Genomic DNA, 16,663 nt, shown 5'->3' with positions numbered 1-16,663 from the left:
AACAATCTTGATTATACTCAGCGACAAACCAGAAGAGATCAGGGATTTCCAATGTTATGGTCTCATAATTATTGTTTCAGTTGCCTATTGTTACAAATTATGCCAAAATTTGATGACTTAAAATTATTTATTGTTTTTCATGATTTTTTGTATTATGACTTAGGCAGGCTCATTCTTTGTTTTATTGCTGATCATTCCTCAACACCCAACAGACATCTGAGACACATTTGAAACTCCTTAATTACTCATTCAAAACAGTGGCCATGTCATGTCAGTTTGACCTCTGAAGTGAGTCATTTCCTTGTTCTGACCTTGTTCATCGTTTCTAGGGTTGATGCAACCCTGCCTCCCAGCCCCACTCCCGCAGTGCTCAGCGCACACACTCACATTCCTGCCTCCATTCCAGTCTTCCTCAAGGTAAGCCTGGCCCTGCCCTTCTCCTCCTCATACCCTCCCAACCTCCTCATTTTGGCCCTCACACAAGCAATCCGGCTTATTTTTACCGCATCCTGTCCCTCCACAATCTCATGCCAATACATCAGTGCAAGTTTTAATCCATGAGAAACCCCATTCAGTGTTTAGGCTCTGGATCTTCACTACCTTCATCCCCTCGGGATGTCCTATCCTTTAAGGTCTATTTAGGATGTTTCCTTTCGGGTGTAAAACCTTCTGGGTTCCCCACCTGCCTTTTTTTCTCTCTAAACCCTGGGGTTATCGTTATTCCTTTTACACCTTATGCCTCTGTCATACCTACCTCGTTTGCAATGCTGTTTTTAATCCTTATGTCTGTCTCCCTCACTGAGCCATGAATTCCTCAAGAACAAAAACTATGTCTTATTCTTTTAAAATGGTGATACACTAGAATAGTGCTTGGCACTATGTTTGTTGAAAGGGCGAAAACATGAAAAAAGAATAAATGCAGCTCTTCTCATCCCTTCACCATTACCCATTTTATTCCTTCCCTCTCCCCAAACCCTCCATCAGCCCCCTCCTCTGTGCAAGGTGGAACCTCAGCCTACTGCGGAGAGCCCTGTTCCCTTCGGCTTCTCACTTCGGCCAAACTTGGTTGCATGATGACATCATCTGCCCAGGTACAATCACTCACATTTCTGTCTCTGCATCCAACTGATCTTCTTTGTCATCATTTCTTCCATTTCCTGAATTCAAAATAGTGCCCTGTCTCTGCACCACCTTTAGCACCTAATACTTACTCTTTAGCATGTTATCATATTACGGTATATTTCACTGACTTTTAATTATCTGTTACCCCCGACACCGACCAAATCACGAACCTCTTGAAAGAAAGAATATCTAATTTACTCAAGACCTCCAATGACTTGCATGAGTCCTGGAGCTCAGTAATTGTCTTGTGAGGCTTGTCTAAATAGCCATTGAATTTTTCTATTTCTCCGTGCGAAATCCTGATAAACAGTCAATCATCCAGACACACTTCAACACTCCCTGTGATGAAAAGCTGCTCCTGAGTTCTATTTTTAGAAGGCTATGTGATACAATTACTTTTTTAAACCCGAGTCTTACTTTTTGAGACTTCTTTTAAAAGGTCTCATTTTTGGCCTTTGAAATAAGAAGACATAAGACCTGTCTTTTCTTGCCCTCAGATACCCCCAAAGGCCTCAAAGGTCTGTGCTTTTCAAACTGTATTGTTTATGCAAATCATCTTGAAATTTTGTTACAATGCAGATTCTGATTCAGGTGTTCTGAGATTCTGCATTTCTAATCAACTCTTAAGCAGTCCAAAGATCACACCTGAAGTAGCAACACACTGGTGTAAAACATAGTCACAGGATAGGGCTTCCAGTCTTCTCACTCACCTTCATCTTTCTTCTGGAAAAAGTTGAGCTTGAAAGACTTCTCTCAAGTGTAGTGGTACATAAAGCTTTACCATTCTCCACTTAGCGTAGTAAAAAGGTGGTTCATTGTAGAGAGCACTGGATTTCAAAGCAGCGCGCTGGGCTTTGGTCCAAACTCTGCCTGGACCAACTAGGTTACATTGGGTTAAGTCAGAGAAATTAAACTTTCAGTCTGTTTTCTTTTCACATTCAGTGACTGTGGCTAATGGTTGGATCAAAGGATTGTGTGACAGCGTAGGGGAGGACATGAGATTTGTGGCTATGTACCAAAAACTTGGGAGCCATTATTTAACTTCTATTACTGCAGTTTAAGGTTCCCTGATTCTTCTGCCATTTGCATCAGAAAGTTGCAAATTTGACTATAAAACCCCTAAAGTCCTTAATAATAATTGCTACTCACTAACACCTACTAGGTAAAAGGCACTGGGCTAGATGTTTTATACCTATTTTCAAAATTTTTCATGCCAAAAAAAAAATCTTTTTTCTCCTTCATTTAACAGCAAGGCTGGCTGAAACTTATTTTTGGTCTTCCTGCTTCATGTACACCCATCAAGGGACATAGCCTTCCTAAAGAAAGTTAAACTCTTTAAGGATCATATGAGAAGTTGACTGTCCTCCCTACATATTCAGAAAGTTAGTGGGTAGATCATAGCAGAGATAGGGGTCCATGATTCTGCTGAAAACATGTTAATATGACCTTCAGTTTCCTAATTAGCAGAACTGAGTTAGTCATTTCCAAACCTTGCTCTTGTAAGCCTAAGGCTTCTCTGAAGATGCCACAGAGGATGTGGGCCTGGACTGAGGAAGAGAAGGCACATGCTAACACACATGTAGGAGCACACCCTGGCAGCTTGACTTGTATTTGTTTAATGTATTGGGTTCTAAATAAAATTTATTGGAATATATAATTGTTCCACTTGTTCCAAAAATGCCTGAAAGTTTCCAGGGAAACTTATGGCTCATTCTGTGAAAAAGTCTGCTTGTTTACAGATAGGTGGCACAGTGAACATTAAAACCTATGACGAGATTGGGAGATAGTTACCATTTTCCTCCCTCTAGCCCAGGCCGACCCTGGGAATCCCTTTTAGTGAACTGGCTCCTGGCAATTTGGAGAGGTAGAATGTTTCAGATAACTTATTCCTGTCAGTAAGTAGAGTTCTGCTGAGTGCCTTGCGTGGCTGATTCACCCCAAACACCCCAAAACAGCATTTGTAAGCATTCAATTAGTATTTTTAGACTTGTGTTCCCAAGGGTATGCCATACAAAAAGGTTTCAAATGTTCTAATCCACACATTCTTTTTTTTGAATAGCAGAAACTGTTGTATAAGAAACTTGGGAAAGACTTTTGTTTCTTGATTTTTGGTTGTGCAAAATTTCAGTTCTAACAACACAACTACTTTGGCCTAAGAAATTCAACTCTGAAGTTAACATAGCTTAATTTTCAAAAATTAAGATGATTTTATATTTAATGGTTTAGAGAATTGAGTTCTTCAACATCACTCTCAAATCATCCAGCTTCATCAACCAAGTTTTTATAGGTTTACCAATGAGAAGAGTAAGCCTGTGTCTAATCTCTGTCTTTAAGAACACATGATATTCATGTGTGTTTGGGGGGTATGTTTTCTCCATCAATGCAGAACACTCCAGGGTAGAACCACACATTAACAGAATGTTAAAGAATGAGTTCCAGTACTCCTGCACAGGGAGACATAGACACAAAAACAACCCCAGATGCAACTGCATTCTCTAAATTCTGAAAAGGCTTACAATCATTGTACTTTTATTAATGAATTCACTCATTTAATGAAAGAAGCTGAGCCCAATACATACCAAGCTCTGACTGACCTAATGCCTAGGACTCAGCAGTGACAGGTGGGGGACATATCCCCCCACACAGATCCCGATGCAGTGGAGAAACAAGTGGGTGTATTGGTCTTGAATAAAAGCAACTTAAATTCAAAACAAGAAGAAAAAGAGATAAGGTGTCCCCAGTTCATGACACTACCTTGTGGCTACTTTTTGTTAATTTTAGACTTTATTTGAACACCACAGTTTTACCATTTATGTTTTCTTTCCTTTCCGGGATCCAATCCAGTGGTCCACATTGTACTTAGGTTTCTGTCTCCCAAGTCTCCTCTGATCTGTGACAGTTTGTTAGCATTTTCTTATTATTCATGACCTTGGCAGTTTTGAGAAGAACCAGCCTACTATTTGTCCTGTAAAATGCCCCCCATCCGGGTGTGTCTGATGTTTTCCTTATGATTTGACTAGAGTTATGAGTTTTGGGAAAGAAAACAACAGAAGTGATATGCTCTTCTATCACATCATATTATGGATTGCAAGATAACTACATGATAATGCTAACGTTAATGTTTTACCACTTGGTTAAGACAGTGTCTGCCAGGCTTCTCCTCTGCAGTTATAATAGTTTTCCACACTCTATTTTTTTTTTTTTTGGAGTTAGTCACTAAGTCTAGCCCATCCTCAAATGGAGAATGGTGAACCTACCCCTTAAGGGGAAGAGTAATGAAACTCCAACAATTATTTGGAATTCTTCTATAAAGAATATTAGTCTCTTCTCTCCTATTGTACATTTGTTTATATAAATGAAATTTGTCATTTATATTAGTGTAGACATGGGTATTTTATTGTTTAGGTTATAATCCATTTATCCACTACTACATTCCTCAAAATATTCCAGCTTTGGCTGTTGGGAACTGTTTTTATTATTTCTAAAATATCAGTTGTAAGGGGTTTCACGTAGGTCAATTCCTTCTAACTCAACATTCTCAAACAGTATGCTCCACACAAATCTCTAACACACTAACAATCCTTTCTTACTTAATCATTCTGCAAATTATTCACATTAATCTTATTTCAACAGGCTTTGTGCCATGTTTTCTTACATTAAATTTTTTTTAACTTTTCAATTACAGTTAACATACAATATATTAGTTTTAGGTGTATAATCCAGTGATTACACATTATATAACTTACATCCTAATATTTCCAGTACCCATCTGACTCCACATACAATTACGATATTATTGACTATATTTCCTATGCTATACTTTATATCCCATGACTATTCTGTAATTACCAATTTGTACTTCTTAATCTCTTCACCTTTCACCCATTTCCCTAACTCCTTCCCATCTGGCAACCATCAAAATGTTCTCTGTATCTATGAATCTGTTTCTGTTCTGCTTGTTTGCTTTGTTTTTTTTAAATCTATCTTGTCTGGTATAAGTACTAATACCCCAGCTTTTGTTTCCTTCTATTTTCATTAAATATCTTTTTCCATCCCTTTACTTTCAGTCTGTGTGTCTTTCGATCTGAAGTGAGTTTCTTGTATATGACAGCATATGAAGGGGTTTTGTTTTGTTATCCATTCAGCCTCTATATTCAGTCTTTTGATTGAAACATTTAATCTTTTCCATTTAAAGTAATAGCTGATAAATGTGTACTTATTGCCATTTTATTATTCATATTTTTTCTTTTCCTATTCTTCTTTGTTTTCATATTCATCTGAAAGAAGACCCTTTAACACTTCTTGTAGTATTTGTTTGGTGGTGATAAATTCCTTTGGATTTTTCTTGCTTGCAAAATTCTTCATCTGTTCTTTGATCCTAAATGATAGCATTGCTGGGTAATCTTGGTTGCAGGTCTTCGGTTTTCATTACTTTGAATATTTCTTGCCAATTCCAAATGGCCTGCAAAGTTTGTGTTAAGAAAAAAGCTGAAAGTCTTACGGCAGCTCCTAAGGAGATAACTTTTCTCATGCTTCTTTTAAGGTTCTCTCTCTGTCTTCAACCTCTGGCATTTTAATTATAATGTATATTGGTGTGGGTCTCTTAGGGCTCTTTTAGTTTGGGACTCTGTACTTCCTGGACTTACATGTCTATGTCCTTCACCAGGTTGTTTTTCATCATCATTTTTTTCACATAGGTTTTCAATTCCTTGCTGTTTCCTCCTCCCATAACCATAACCTCCATAATGCAAATGTTAATATGCATGAAGTTGTCCCAAAGGCCCTTATCCTATCCTCAATTTTTGGATTCTTTTTATTTTTGCTATTCTGATTGGGTGTTCTCTGCTGTCCTATGTTTTCTCTCTTTAAGTTCTAAGTTCACCTATTCTTCCCCTAAGTTCATTGATCATCCTATAACTAGTGTTTTGAACTCTGCATCTAATAGGTGGCTTGTCTTAATTTTGTTTAGTTCTCTTTCTGGAGTTTTCTACTGTTCTTTCATTTGGGCCATGTTTCTTTGTCTCCTCATTTTGGCTGCTTCCCTGTGTTTGTTTCTATGTATTAGGTAGAGCTATGTCCCCCAGGCTTGGTAGAGTGGCCTTATAAGCAGGTTTCCTATAGGGTCCAGTGGCACAGCCTCCTCTGTCATGTGAGCTGGGCACTCCAGGTGCTCATGTGGGCTGTGTATACCCTCCTGTACTCGAGACTTGTTCGCTGTTGGTACCTCAATGGGAGGGATTTACCCCGAGGGTAATCGGCTGCAAGAACAGGCTGCAACCACTGTGGAGGATCAGCAGGGCAGGGGTGGGCCACAGAGAGTAGGACTTAGCATTGCCTGCTGCGTTCACCCCTTGAGTATATTGCTTGTGGGAGGATGTTGGGTGAAGCTTCAATGTGGTCTGAAGCTGTCCACCAGGCATGTTGGCTCTGGGTCCTCCTGGAGGGGCAAGCCAGGTCAGCCGCTGCCGATGCCCTGCCGGGGGCCATTGAGCATGAGCTACCAATGCTCACAGCATGATCTGCAGATGGCTGATGCTTGTGCTAGGCTTGGGGGTGCTCAGGGAAGGCCAAGGTACAAACCAAGGCCTGCTGCTGTTAATGTCAGGCCTGGGGCCACCTAGCAGTAGGTACATGGCACACAGACTAGATGCTTCTTGTTTGAGAGATTTTAGAATAATCTGAAGTGGAGCCATTTCTATGCAAGATAGGCCATTTGTATGAAAGTCACTGGAAACGGCTTGGGTGGGCCCACAATTTGGGTGGGACAGGGCCTCAGGGAATCACCAGGGCAGAACTAAGTGTCAGCCAGGTTGATGGAGGCTCAGCTCAGAAAAGGAACTATGGCCTCTTTCAGCATTTCTGCCTGGGAGAAAGCTGCCCTTCCAGCTCTTGCCCCAGTGCCTGACAACTCAGTTTCTTCCCCTGTGTCCCTGGTGCCTGTCGAGCTGCTGCCCCAGTGCTGAACTGAGGGCAAGTAAATCCACGTGCAGGCCTTTTAAGAGCAACACTTGGGACTCCAGAAGGCCTCTAATTCAGCCACAATCCCTACTAGTTTTTACAGCCAAGTTATGGGGACTTCTCTTCCCAACACTGGAACCCTGGGCTCTGGGGCCTGGTGCGGGACTGGAACCCTGGGCTCCTCAGGGTGTACCTCTGCACCTGAGACATCCCTCCCAATTTTTATCCGATACACATTGGTGTGGGACCAGCCCGATCTGAGTCTCTGCCTGTGCTACCAGTGTCCTTGTGGCTTCCTTTTTATATGCTTAGTTGTAGGATTTCTTTTCAGCTAGACTTATGGTGGTTCTGAATGAATAGTTTTTCTATAGCCTAGTTGTAATTTTGGTGTGGTTGTGGGAGGATTCAAGTACCGCATACACCTACACCACTATCTTGATGAGACCACATCTTTGTGTCATCATTTCATTATTTCTCTTCTGCTGATGAAAATTACAATCCATCTGAGAAAATCAAGTTGTATGCCCAATGGACCTGTTATTAACCTGTCAGACTTAGATTTTTCTAGGTGATTTCCTGCACTCTAACAATCAATTTAGCAACACAAAATACATATCCAATTCTTGTTTTTTTTAACACAGAAAAGCAAAATTTAGCCAGAAGTCAAATAGTGACCGAGAGCATCATAAAATTAATGAAAATCTAAAGGGGAATGTGTATGTTGATACTTTCTCCATAGTCTACTTTTCAACTTTTGCAAACATATTTTCAGGTAAGCCTGCACACCTATTATATTTGACATTTTGTTTATGGCCTTGTTACTTCTTTCTGCTGTAGACATCTACATTATTCATAGGTACCAACATTAACATTTTCCTGATCTTTCCTAATACCAATTTCTCAAGGAATGGTTCAATTGTCAATAAAAACCTATCAATTCTGCTATGATTTTGCACTCAGCCACACCCAAGATGACCATTCACAGTACCTGTAACTTTGGTTTTTCTCCATATGAATCCACAACAGCTGCCCTCAAAAACAGTAGGTCTTCAAGCACAGAGATTAAATTAAAATGTGCTTACATTTTTTATTTTTAAAGTAATTTAAAATACAGTGTAAATATACATCAAATATATTGTGGCAATTCAGATTAGGAGTAACATGAGGTTATTTACATGTTTGTGTAAGTATGTATGTGTGTATATATACACACACATACAAAGTGCAGATAAATACAGAAACACTACAAAATAAACAAAAATTTCAACAAGATAAGTTACTCACAATCATTCTCATCATATTTATTAATTTGTCATGTTAATGGCTGGAAAAGAAATTCCTAGTACTGAAATATGATTATCTAAATATTCAACTTTTACATAAACTATAGTACCTCAAATTTTAACAGTATATAAATAGAATTCTGAATTTAAAAAACAGTCTTCTTCCCTGACAAACTCCCTATATATTTGTACAGGTTTCAGCTCAGAGTTCAAGAAGACTCCTGAAATCACAGCTCTCAATATGTGGTGATATCTCAGATTTTAAGCATAAATCATGTGTAGGCAGTGGGCTCTGTACAAAAAAGACGTGACTGAGGATACAGAGGCAGATATAAAAACTGCAACAATGCTGCCATATGCAAAACAATGCACATTTTAATCTAAGAGACAGCGGATTCAAGGCAAAGCTGGGTTGTTCTCAGCCTCGGAAGGGTAAAGACCATGGGAAATACTGCTGAAAAGTGGCAGGAAATACAAAAGGGGAGATGGTCTTCTAATTAAGGTGGTCTTGGCACCTTCAGCCCCATCCACCTCCAACACTTCAGTTCCTCATGTAGCCCTGTACGCTATCATCTATGATGATGGAGGGTTATCTGTACTGTAATAATGGTAAATGGGCCTTGCCTTCTGGGACTCTTCAGTAAACTCACAGACTCCATCTCTCCCAGTAGCATCAAGAAATATTCAGCTCTGAACCTGGCATCTCCCTCATGAGTGCCAGCGGGAGAAGGGATCACCTATTAGACTCCCTACCTCCTACAACTCCTTCTGAACATGGGCCTAGAATTTGCAGATCAGTTTTCTGCCAATGGCTTGCTGAGTGCTGTCAACATTCTTATTTGAGATTCCTTATTTAAAACAGTGGATGCAGCTGCCCTACAAAAAATGAAAAATTCTGTTTATTGATTTGATCCTCTAAAAGTCCATGTCATTAATAAATCTGGGTTTGTACAAAGTTACTACCAAGTAGAACCTGCACATTGGAAGCAGGAAGATATTAGTGATAATGGATGGATATGATGACTGTGTAGAAGATGTGAGACTGCTTGATAATTACCTGAGTTAAGTCTGTGGATCAACAGGAAACAGCCAGGGTATATACTATTCAGAAAGATTAACCTCATTTATAAAATGTGTTTGATTTTGGAAAATAACGAAGAAAGGTAGAAGGCAAAATTAAACGGCAATTTCTATCCTAAGCGAAAAACATCTATTAGTCAAGAGCAAAATAACTTCTGAACAATTGTCAAGTTTCTGTTTTATTTTTCTGTAACAGGAGATATTTTTTGGGGGGGTCCCATCCAGTGTTTTTAGCTCAAAGTAACAGCTGCAAATTATAAATGAATTGTAAAACCAAAGAACAAAATCTGTTCCTGAATTGCCCTGCTTCTAACTTCAGTCAAATCTTATCGATTAAAACTTCAAACAAAAACACAACTTGAAGAAGCACTTTAGTAGCTTGTTTAAAAAAAAAACCCAAAAAACCTAAATTGGGGTTTTAAATGCTAATGAAAGTACCCTCAATACATAATGTAGGAGGGTCACTACAAATTGCCATTGTTTGAAGAAAGGCTCTACAGGGCTCCTCTACCCCAGTGTCAATGTGGATGATATCCTTTCTCATGTCAGACACAGACCAAAGAATGAGGCTGGGAGTGAGGTTTACAGGGTGTGAGCTTCACGGGATTAAGGTGGCAGGTTTATATTCCTTACAACACAGGGGAAATGTAAAAAGCATGCCACAGTATGTAAAACAAATATCTAGAATAAGAACAAGTCATTATGTATCTTTATTCTTCCTATTTGGGAATCTGGATTGTTTGGGATTGTAAGGTACCTTTTTTGTTTCTCTACCATCCCTTACAGGGCCAGCAATCAAGCCGTTGTTGAGGAACCTGGTTACACTCATTCATATTTGAAAGCACAGAGTGCTGGTACAATTAGCAAAACCACTCACATAAAACAAGCAGAAAGCACTTCCTCATACTTCATGGACTTTACAGGAATACAAATATTATTCTACAGTTCGGGCATATATATTCACATAACACAACAGAAAAAGCCTTCAGTTCACAGACTAATTTCTTTAAACTTGGTAGTTATGGCACAGTAAGAGTCACTTGTTAAATACATAAGTGTTTTGTTCTTGGTGATAGTTTTACATGACACAGGATGACTGACTCAACAATCTCATCTTCATACTGATTATAGTGTAACCAATGGTTAGGGTGTCCACATTGCATATTTGGAGTATGTGGATGTAGCAATTCTAATATAACTTAATGTTTCTGGAAAGCTAAGGTTTCATTACTGAAGTGCTATTACAATTTTGAATGCGATCTTCCAACAACAGGCATTACTTTCTTGTTTTACTAATATTGTGATTCAGTGCACATATCCTGATTTTCCCAATGCTCATAAATAAAACCTTATCTGTAGGAAATTTATTTCTTGAGAAAAGCAGCTTTAATCTATCTCCAATACAAGATCATGACTTGGTTACACGTGTAATTGGTATGAAGAAAAAAGCGCCATTCTCACAAATCTTATAGATTAAAACTTCAAACAGAAATGCAATTTGAAGAAGCACTTTTGTAGCTTGTTTCAAAATAAAAGGGACTACAGCAAGTCCTGCCACAAGATATGCCTCACCAGGAGAAAGAGCTTCACACCCACATGGTATACAGCAAAAGCTTTAATTCCTGACTGAGCATCAGGGGAATTAGCTCACAGACAACTCAGAGGCAGGAACACTGTGGTCTGTGTTAAAATAAAATGAAGGGTGAGATTTCCTTATGCAGCAAGTGAAGTAGAATTCTGAATCTCCTTTTGGAGTCAAGTTGGTCTTTGGCAGAAAATCAATTTGCTTTAAGAGGTTGTAATCTGGTAGGATGCCAGACAACGGCAAGGGTGCTTAAACTGAGTGTTGTACAGACTAAGGAACTGGTACACTGGAAAGACAACCTTCTGTTCCAGCAGAGGGTAGTTGAAGGTGTCAACAAAGCTATTATCACTAGTAATGGCCACCAAGGATCTAGAGATCGAGAAGCTTTAGCAACACCCCATTATTGTGTACAAAAATGGACAGCAGGAGGCAAAGGGAAAAAGCAACATTTATCAGATTTTTTCATTATATTACTAATTTTTATAACATTAAATATTTTTCATTCCAATGCACTGATATTTATTTCTGGTTGTGACTCCACCTACTGCTATTCTCTTTGTTTTTAAATTCTACACTCTTATTACATTTTTAATTTTAAAAGCATAAATGTTCCAAGGCATAGTTGTGTACACGCGTATGTGAGGGCGTGTAATCTATTAACTCTAAAAATATTAATTTAAAGTAAAAGAGATTGAGATTACAGGTTATAGTATCACATAAAAAGAGTTTTACACAGTCAATACCTGAGTGTCTGTACAGTGGAGAACTCTGAAGTAAGGGTAAAACGGAGCCCCGTGGGCCAGCACTGTGGCTGTCAGAGGGCAGGTAACCAGCTTTTTGGAATCTCGAGAAGAAAGGCTCTTTGCCACATGCAAATAGTTATAGAAATAATACATCAGAATTACTGAGATAATAGAAATAAAGGTTGATGCGTGACCAGATGTTGAAGGTATATATAAATGGGTATTAAATTTCTATATTCTATAAATTCAGTGGAATTCCTAAAAAAATCATGTACATATTTTATTCCTGCTAAAAATGATAAAAACCATTTTAAAATTGTGTGGTTTAAATAATTTAAGAATGCTGTACCTTTACGTTTAAATTCTGTTTAAGCATAGACTTCAGAAGGCATGGCTTCTCTAGTAGTGTCTTAAAACGTTATCATTTGTAGAGAATTTCTCATTAACCAGAATTAGGTATTAATAAAATTCTTTGACACTTTAGTGTTACAAGTAGAATTTAAGTTGTGTGCCTTGATATTACACTTCTAAATTGTTTTTCTCTTATGGTAACTATACTCTAGTGATGCCATTATAATGCTACTAGCAGAGGATATGTGTGTATGATTTATCAGTATTTATATGTTAATGTAATAAAATTTCATAAAAACCCCAAAGTTATAAGGATACTTTTACATATCCTCTAAACGAGGGGTCAGCAAACCATGAGTCACGAGTCACATTTGACTTGCCACCACCTGTTTTTGTATGACCCATCAGCTGAAAACAGCTTTTAGATTTTAAAATGGATTTTAGAAAGTCAAATAAGACTATTTTGTGTCTCATGATAATAAGATCTTCAAATTTCAGGGTCCATATAGAAAGTTGTATAGGCACATAGCCACGCTCGCCTATTTATTTACTGTCTACGGCTGCTTCCTGCAGGACGGCAGAGATAAGTGTTGTGATGGAGTCTACCGGGCTTGCAAAGGACAAAATGCTTACTATTAGGCCTTTACAGAAACAGGTTGCTGATCCCTGCTCAAAGTCTATGGAAGGTGTCTGGAATTTTGGATGGAGTGTTCAAAGTGGACTCAGTGTATGACTTAATTTGGCTTCATTTACAGACATCACACATCATATACATCATTGCTTTTGAATATTATAATCTACTTGGTAAACAAAAATAAAGTTACATTAAAAAAAAAACTTATTTCCTTGAAATGTTTAGGACCAGCAAAACAATCATGTATAAGAGCAGTATATTTTTAAGAAAAAATAATAAATGAACAATTTAAATACATTTTTAAGTCATGATTTCAAGGTTCCTCAGAGAAAGCCAGAGAGCTAAGGACAGATTCCAAAATCCTTGTATCAGACTTCTGCTTTTCAAATTTTTGGATGTAATTGCTTATACAGTATTTGAGATTCTCAATTGTAATGGAGGAAACATGTGGAGAGTTAGTTATCAAAAAGAAAGATACTTTTAAATAAGAAACCAGCTAAAAAATAAAAAGAGTGGCAAACAATTTAACCTTCTCTTTTCCTTTTCCATTAGTAGGGAGCTACATAGTCTGCTGGTGTAGGACTTGATAGAAATTGTCTGTTTTCATTTAGTGGGCTGATCCCCATATCTGTGTCAGATAAAATCATAGCACTTATTATTTGTTACCATGGATACCATGAAGATACTGCCATCCGCTAAATAACATTAGAGGAAGACAACATAATTTTCTGGGACTAGTCCTGTTTTGCCTTCATAAGTTGCCTTCAACCATCCTGGTTCCACTGATGGGTACACTGGCAAAAAAAATAAAAAGTGAATGTCACGCAGTCAACATTAGCTTCAAATAATTACATATACAAATAGGCAAGAATCTACATCAGACTACATGCACCCACTTGTCAAGACAATGTCACAGCACCTTTAAAGCTGGGAATGTCCTTTACATTCCTGTAATCAATCCATCAGCCACTTTCTCTCATCGTCCCTGCACCCTTGATTCCGCCCCCCTCCCCCCTCCCATGCACCGGGTAGGAAACTGGGGGCCAGAGGAATTTGATGGAGGTCAGGAGAGGCAGGGTCTGAACGAGGCTCTGAGTCTCCTGGCTTCCGCTTTAGACGCCCTTTACTGCACTGTTCCTTCAGGGGAGGCGGTGGGTGCACCTACCATTGGAAAACATCGCCCCCTGGGGGAAGGAGAGCTCGTGGCTGTGCTCGGCTTTACAGGAGTACATGGCTTTGGCTTGGCTGAAAGGGTAAAAGACAGTTTGTAAAAACCACAACATTCAAAATAAATACATTTATACTCAAATTATTTTAAAAAATGATATAAATGTCTACTTGTAATTGAAGTATACTATAAAGGGCACATGTAAGTATGCAAAGTGCATTTTTCACAAACTGAACATACATATGTAATCAGACAACACTGATAGCAAACCAAAAGCCTTCTTATGTTTCCAGGCAATGCCTTCAAGGGTAACCACCTGGCTTATGACAAACAGCCTAAGTTGGTTTTAAAGAATGCTATTATTTAGTTGTTGGTAAATACGCTGTTTTTGCAGTGTATATAGAGGGTCCTGAGTACCCTAAACCATTTTGTTCCACTTTCATTTGAGACCACCAGAACTGAGATCCCCAAATTAAAAAGTCTACAAGGTATAGTAAGTGAGTTAAGTGAGCATGATGGATAAGTTGATAATAAGTGGGAAACAGTGACAATCTCATTGTCAGGATGACGATGGGACAGAGAGAGAGGCTCTGGAAACCAGGGACCATACTCATCTCTCAGAAAGGGAAGCCAAGACTCCCCAGCATGTGTACCAAATGGGAATTCAGGCTCCATATAGCCAGACAGTCTGGTTTTCTAAGAGAAGCCAAACTCTCAGAGTTTTATGTGAATTCTAGTTAAAAGCGTTTGAGCCAACGCTAAAAGGCCATCATCTGAGGCTGCTAATCAAGTCGTCAGTCAATCCACGTTTACTCTGCAACATCCATGGTTGGTAAGAAGTGGAAGTCCTCTTGACTCCACCTACTTCTCACCATCTCTACCACCACCAGAGTGTAAGCCAAAATCATTTCTGGTGTGACTCACTGGATGGCTTCCTACCGTCCTAAATCCTCTAGGCTTCCTGTTTTCGTCTCCTTGCAATCTATTCATTACAGAGCACCCAGGACAGTTTGAGTAAGGTTTCAATGATCATGTTATTTCCCTGACAACAAGCCTGTAGCTGGTTTCCAACCCTAGCTCCATCCCACACCCAATCAGGTGCCTGTTGGCTCTCTCCTGATTGCCCTGCGTCGGCCGGCCCACCTGCTATACTCCAGCGCCTCCCCGCCCTCCTGCTGCTCCTCAAACCCGCCCAACTCATTCCCACCTCACGGCCAGCTGAGCCCTTGCTCTGAGATGTCTTCCTCTTGAACCTCACATTGCTATGTGCTTCTAGTTCACCTTAAATTTCATGAGCTCTGCTGAAGGTCATGTCTTCCCTGACCACACACCCTAAAATAGCTTCTGGGGCAATTATCATATCCTTCTAAGTCTGCATGGTACTAATATCTGTTATGCTTTTGTTATTGTTGATATTTCTGTTATCTTCTCTCCTAATCAGAATGTAACCTCCATGAATAATGCCTGAGGCCTAATAGTAACTCAGTAAGTATTTCCTGAATAAGTGAGTAGAAAAAAAGGAAAGGGAAAATGCTCTGATGCTCTGGGCTCTTTTTCTATGTGATAAATCCTTTAAACATTGAAGGCACCTTGTCTTTTCTCCTTTTAGTACCAGTATTTGCAAGCAAGCAGCAGCAGAATTTGCCACTGCAGATCTCTCAAAGCTTCAAGGTTATGTTATTTCACTTCCTTGTTGGAGCTAGATCCTGTGTCTCAGCGCTACACTTCCAGAATGAGGCAAAGTCACTTAACCCAGGGTTCTCAAGCGTCCTCTGAAGATTGGAAAGCTTAAGGGGGCAGAGAGGGGATGCGGATTCTGGCCCTGCCCCCAGAGTCTGCTTCTGTACTTTCAGAAAGTTTGCTGGGGGAGCCTGCAGCAGTCAGGTTTGGGAACGTCCATAAGCCCACTTTCCAATGAAACACGGTTTAGGGAAGAACTGAGGAAATGGAGGCACCCAGAGAAAGACAGGGCTTTACACTAAAGGAGAGCTGCATGTGTATGTGTGTGTGTGTGTGTGCACGCATGCGCACGCACATGTCTGTATGTACATGGGTGTATTGGCTGACATCAGTGGGAGGCGGGGGAAGAAGATGCTACCAAGTTCTGAAGACATCTAAGAGTCAGACGATAGTATTTTTAAGCAGGAAAAAAAAAATACTAGTTTTTTCTTATAAATCTACTTAAATGTAATAATGTGATCCAATATCTGACATGATAGACGGTTGCAAAGCCATTTCTTTAAAAAATATGTAAAGATTTTTTCAGAATTCACATGTCCTAACAGCAACAATTTCCTCCAATAAACAGTCAGTCTTACTGCTTTTGAGTCCTTAAAATAAATAGATACATAAGGGAACAATTTCCAGAGTCATAGAAATGACTATGATATAATAGTCCTTACAATGATATAATTTTTGAAATTACACTTTAAAAGAAAATTAAACTACTTTTATTCATATTTCAGATATGAAAGTTTCATTATAGTATTTTATAAGATTACATGGTGGGAGGAGACAAGCAGAATAATTATATCACTAAATAAATAGATATTGTTAAATGTGTCAAAAATACACAGGAAAAAAAAATCTGTCATGACTTTTCAATTATCTGTGCCTGTGTCTAGACAGGTATAATTTTCTTCTGCTGAGCTCTCTGTAACTACAGGTGTTAACTCGACAGAGCTTTGATGATTTAATGTAGACTTCTGTGGTAGTGAAGTTTCCTCTCCAGGTGCTAAT

General features: G+C 39.0%; 1 protein-coding gene across 2 annotated transcripts in view; it reads right to left on the bottom strand.

Moving 5' to 3' along the window:
• Positions 1–9,647: 9,647 nt before the first annotated feature.
• Positions 9,648–16,663, bottom strand: part of ARHGAP42 (Rho GTPase activating protein 42) — a 246,678-nt gene continuing 239,662 nt past the window's right edge. For both annotated transcript variants that reach the window (XM_054592485.1, XM_054592486.1), the window contains exons 23-24: positions 13,922–14,001; positions 9,648–13,550 (exon numbers count right to left, since the gene is read on the bottom strand). In XM_054592485.1, the coding sequence (XP_054448460.1) occupies positions 13,462–13,550; positions 13,922–14,001 (169 nt within the window). In that variant the 3' untranslated portion in view covers positions 9,648–13,461. The remainder of the gene's footprint in view (positions 13,551–13,921; positions 14,002–16,663) is intronic.

The sequence above is a fragment of the Pteronotus mesoamericanus genome, unplaced genomic scaffold (assembly GCF_021234165.1).
Source record: "Pteronotus mesoamericanus isolate MK-2021 breed Mesoamerican mustached bat unplaced genomic scaffold, CSHL_Meso_final scaffold_36, whole genome shotgun sequence".
NCBI classification, from domain to species: Eukaryota; Metazoa; Chordata; class Mammalia; order Chiroptera; family Mormoopidae; genus Pteronotus; species Pteronotus mesoamericanus.
The sequence above is the reverse complement of the archived record's forward strand: the minus strand, read 5'-3'. Positions and strand labels throughout refer to the sequence as shown.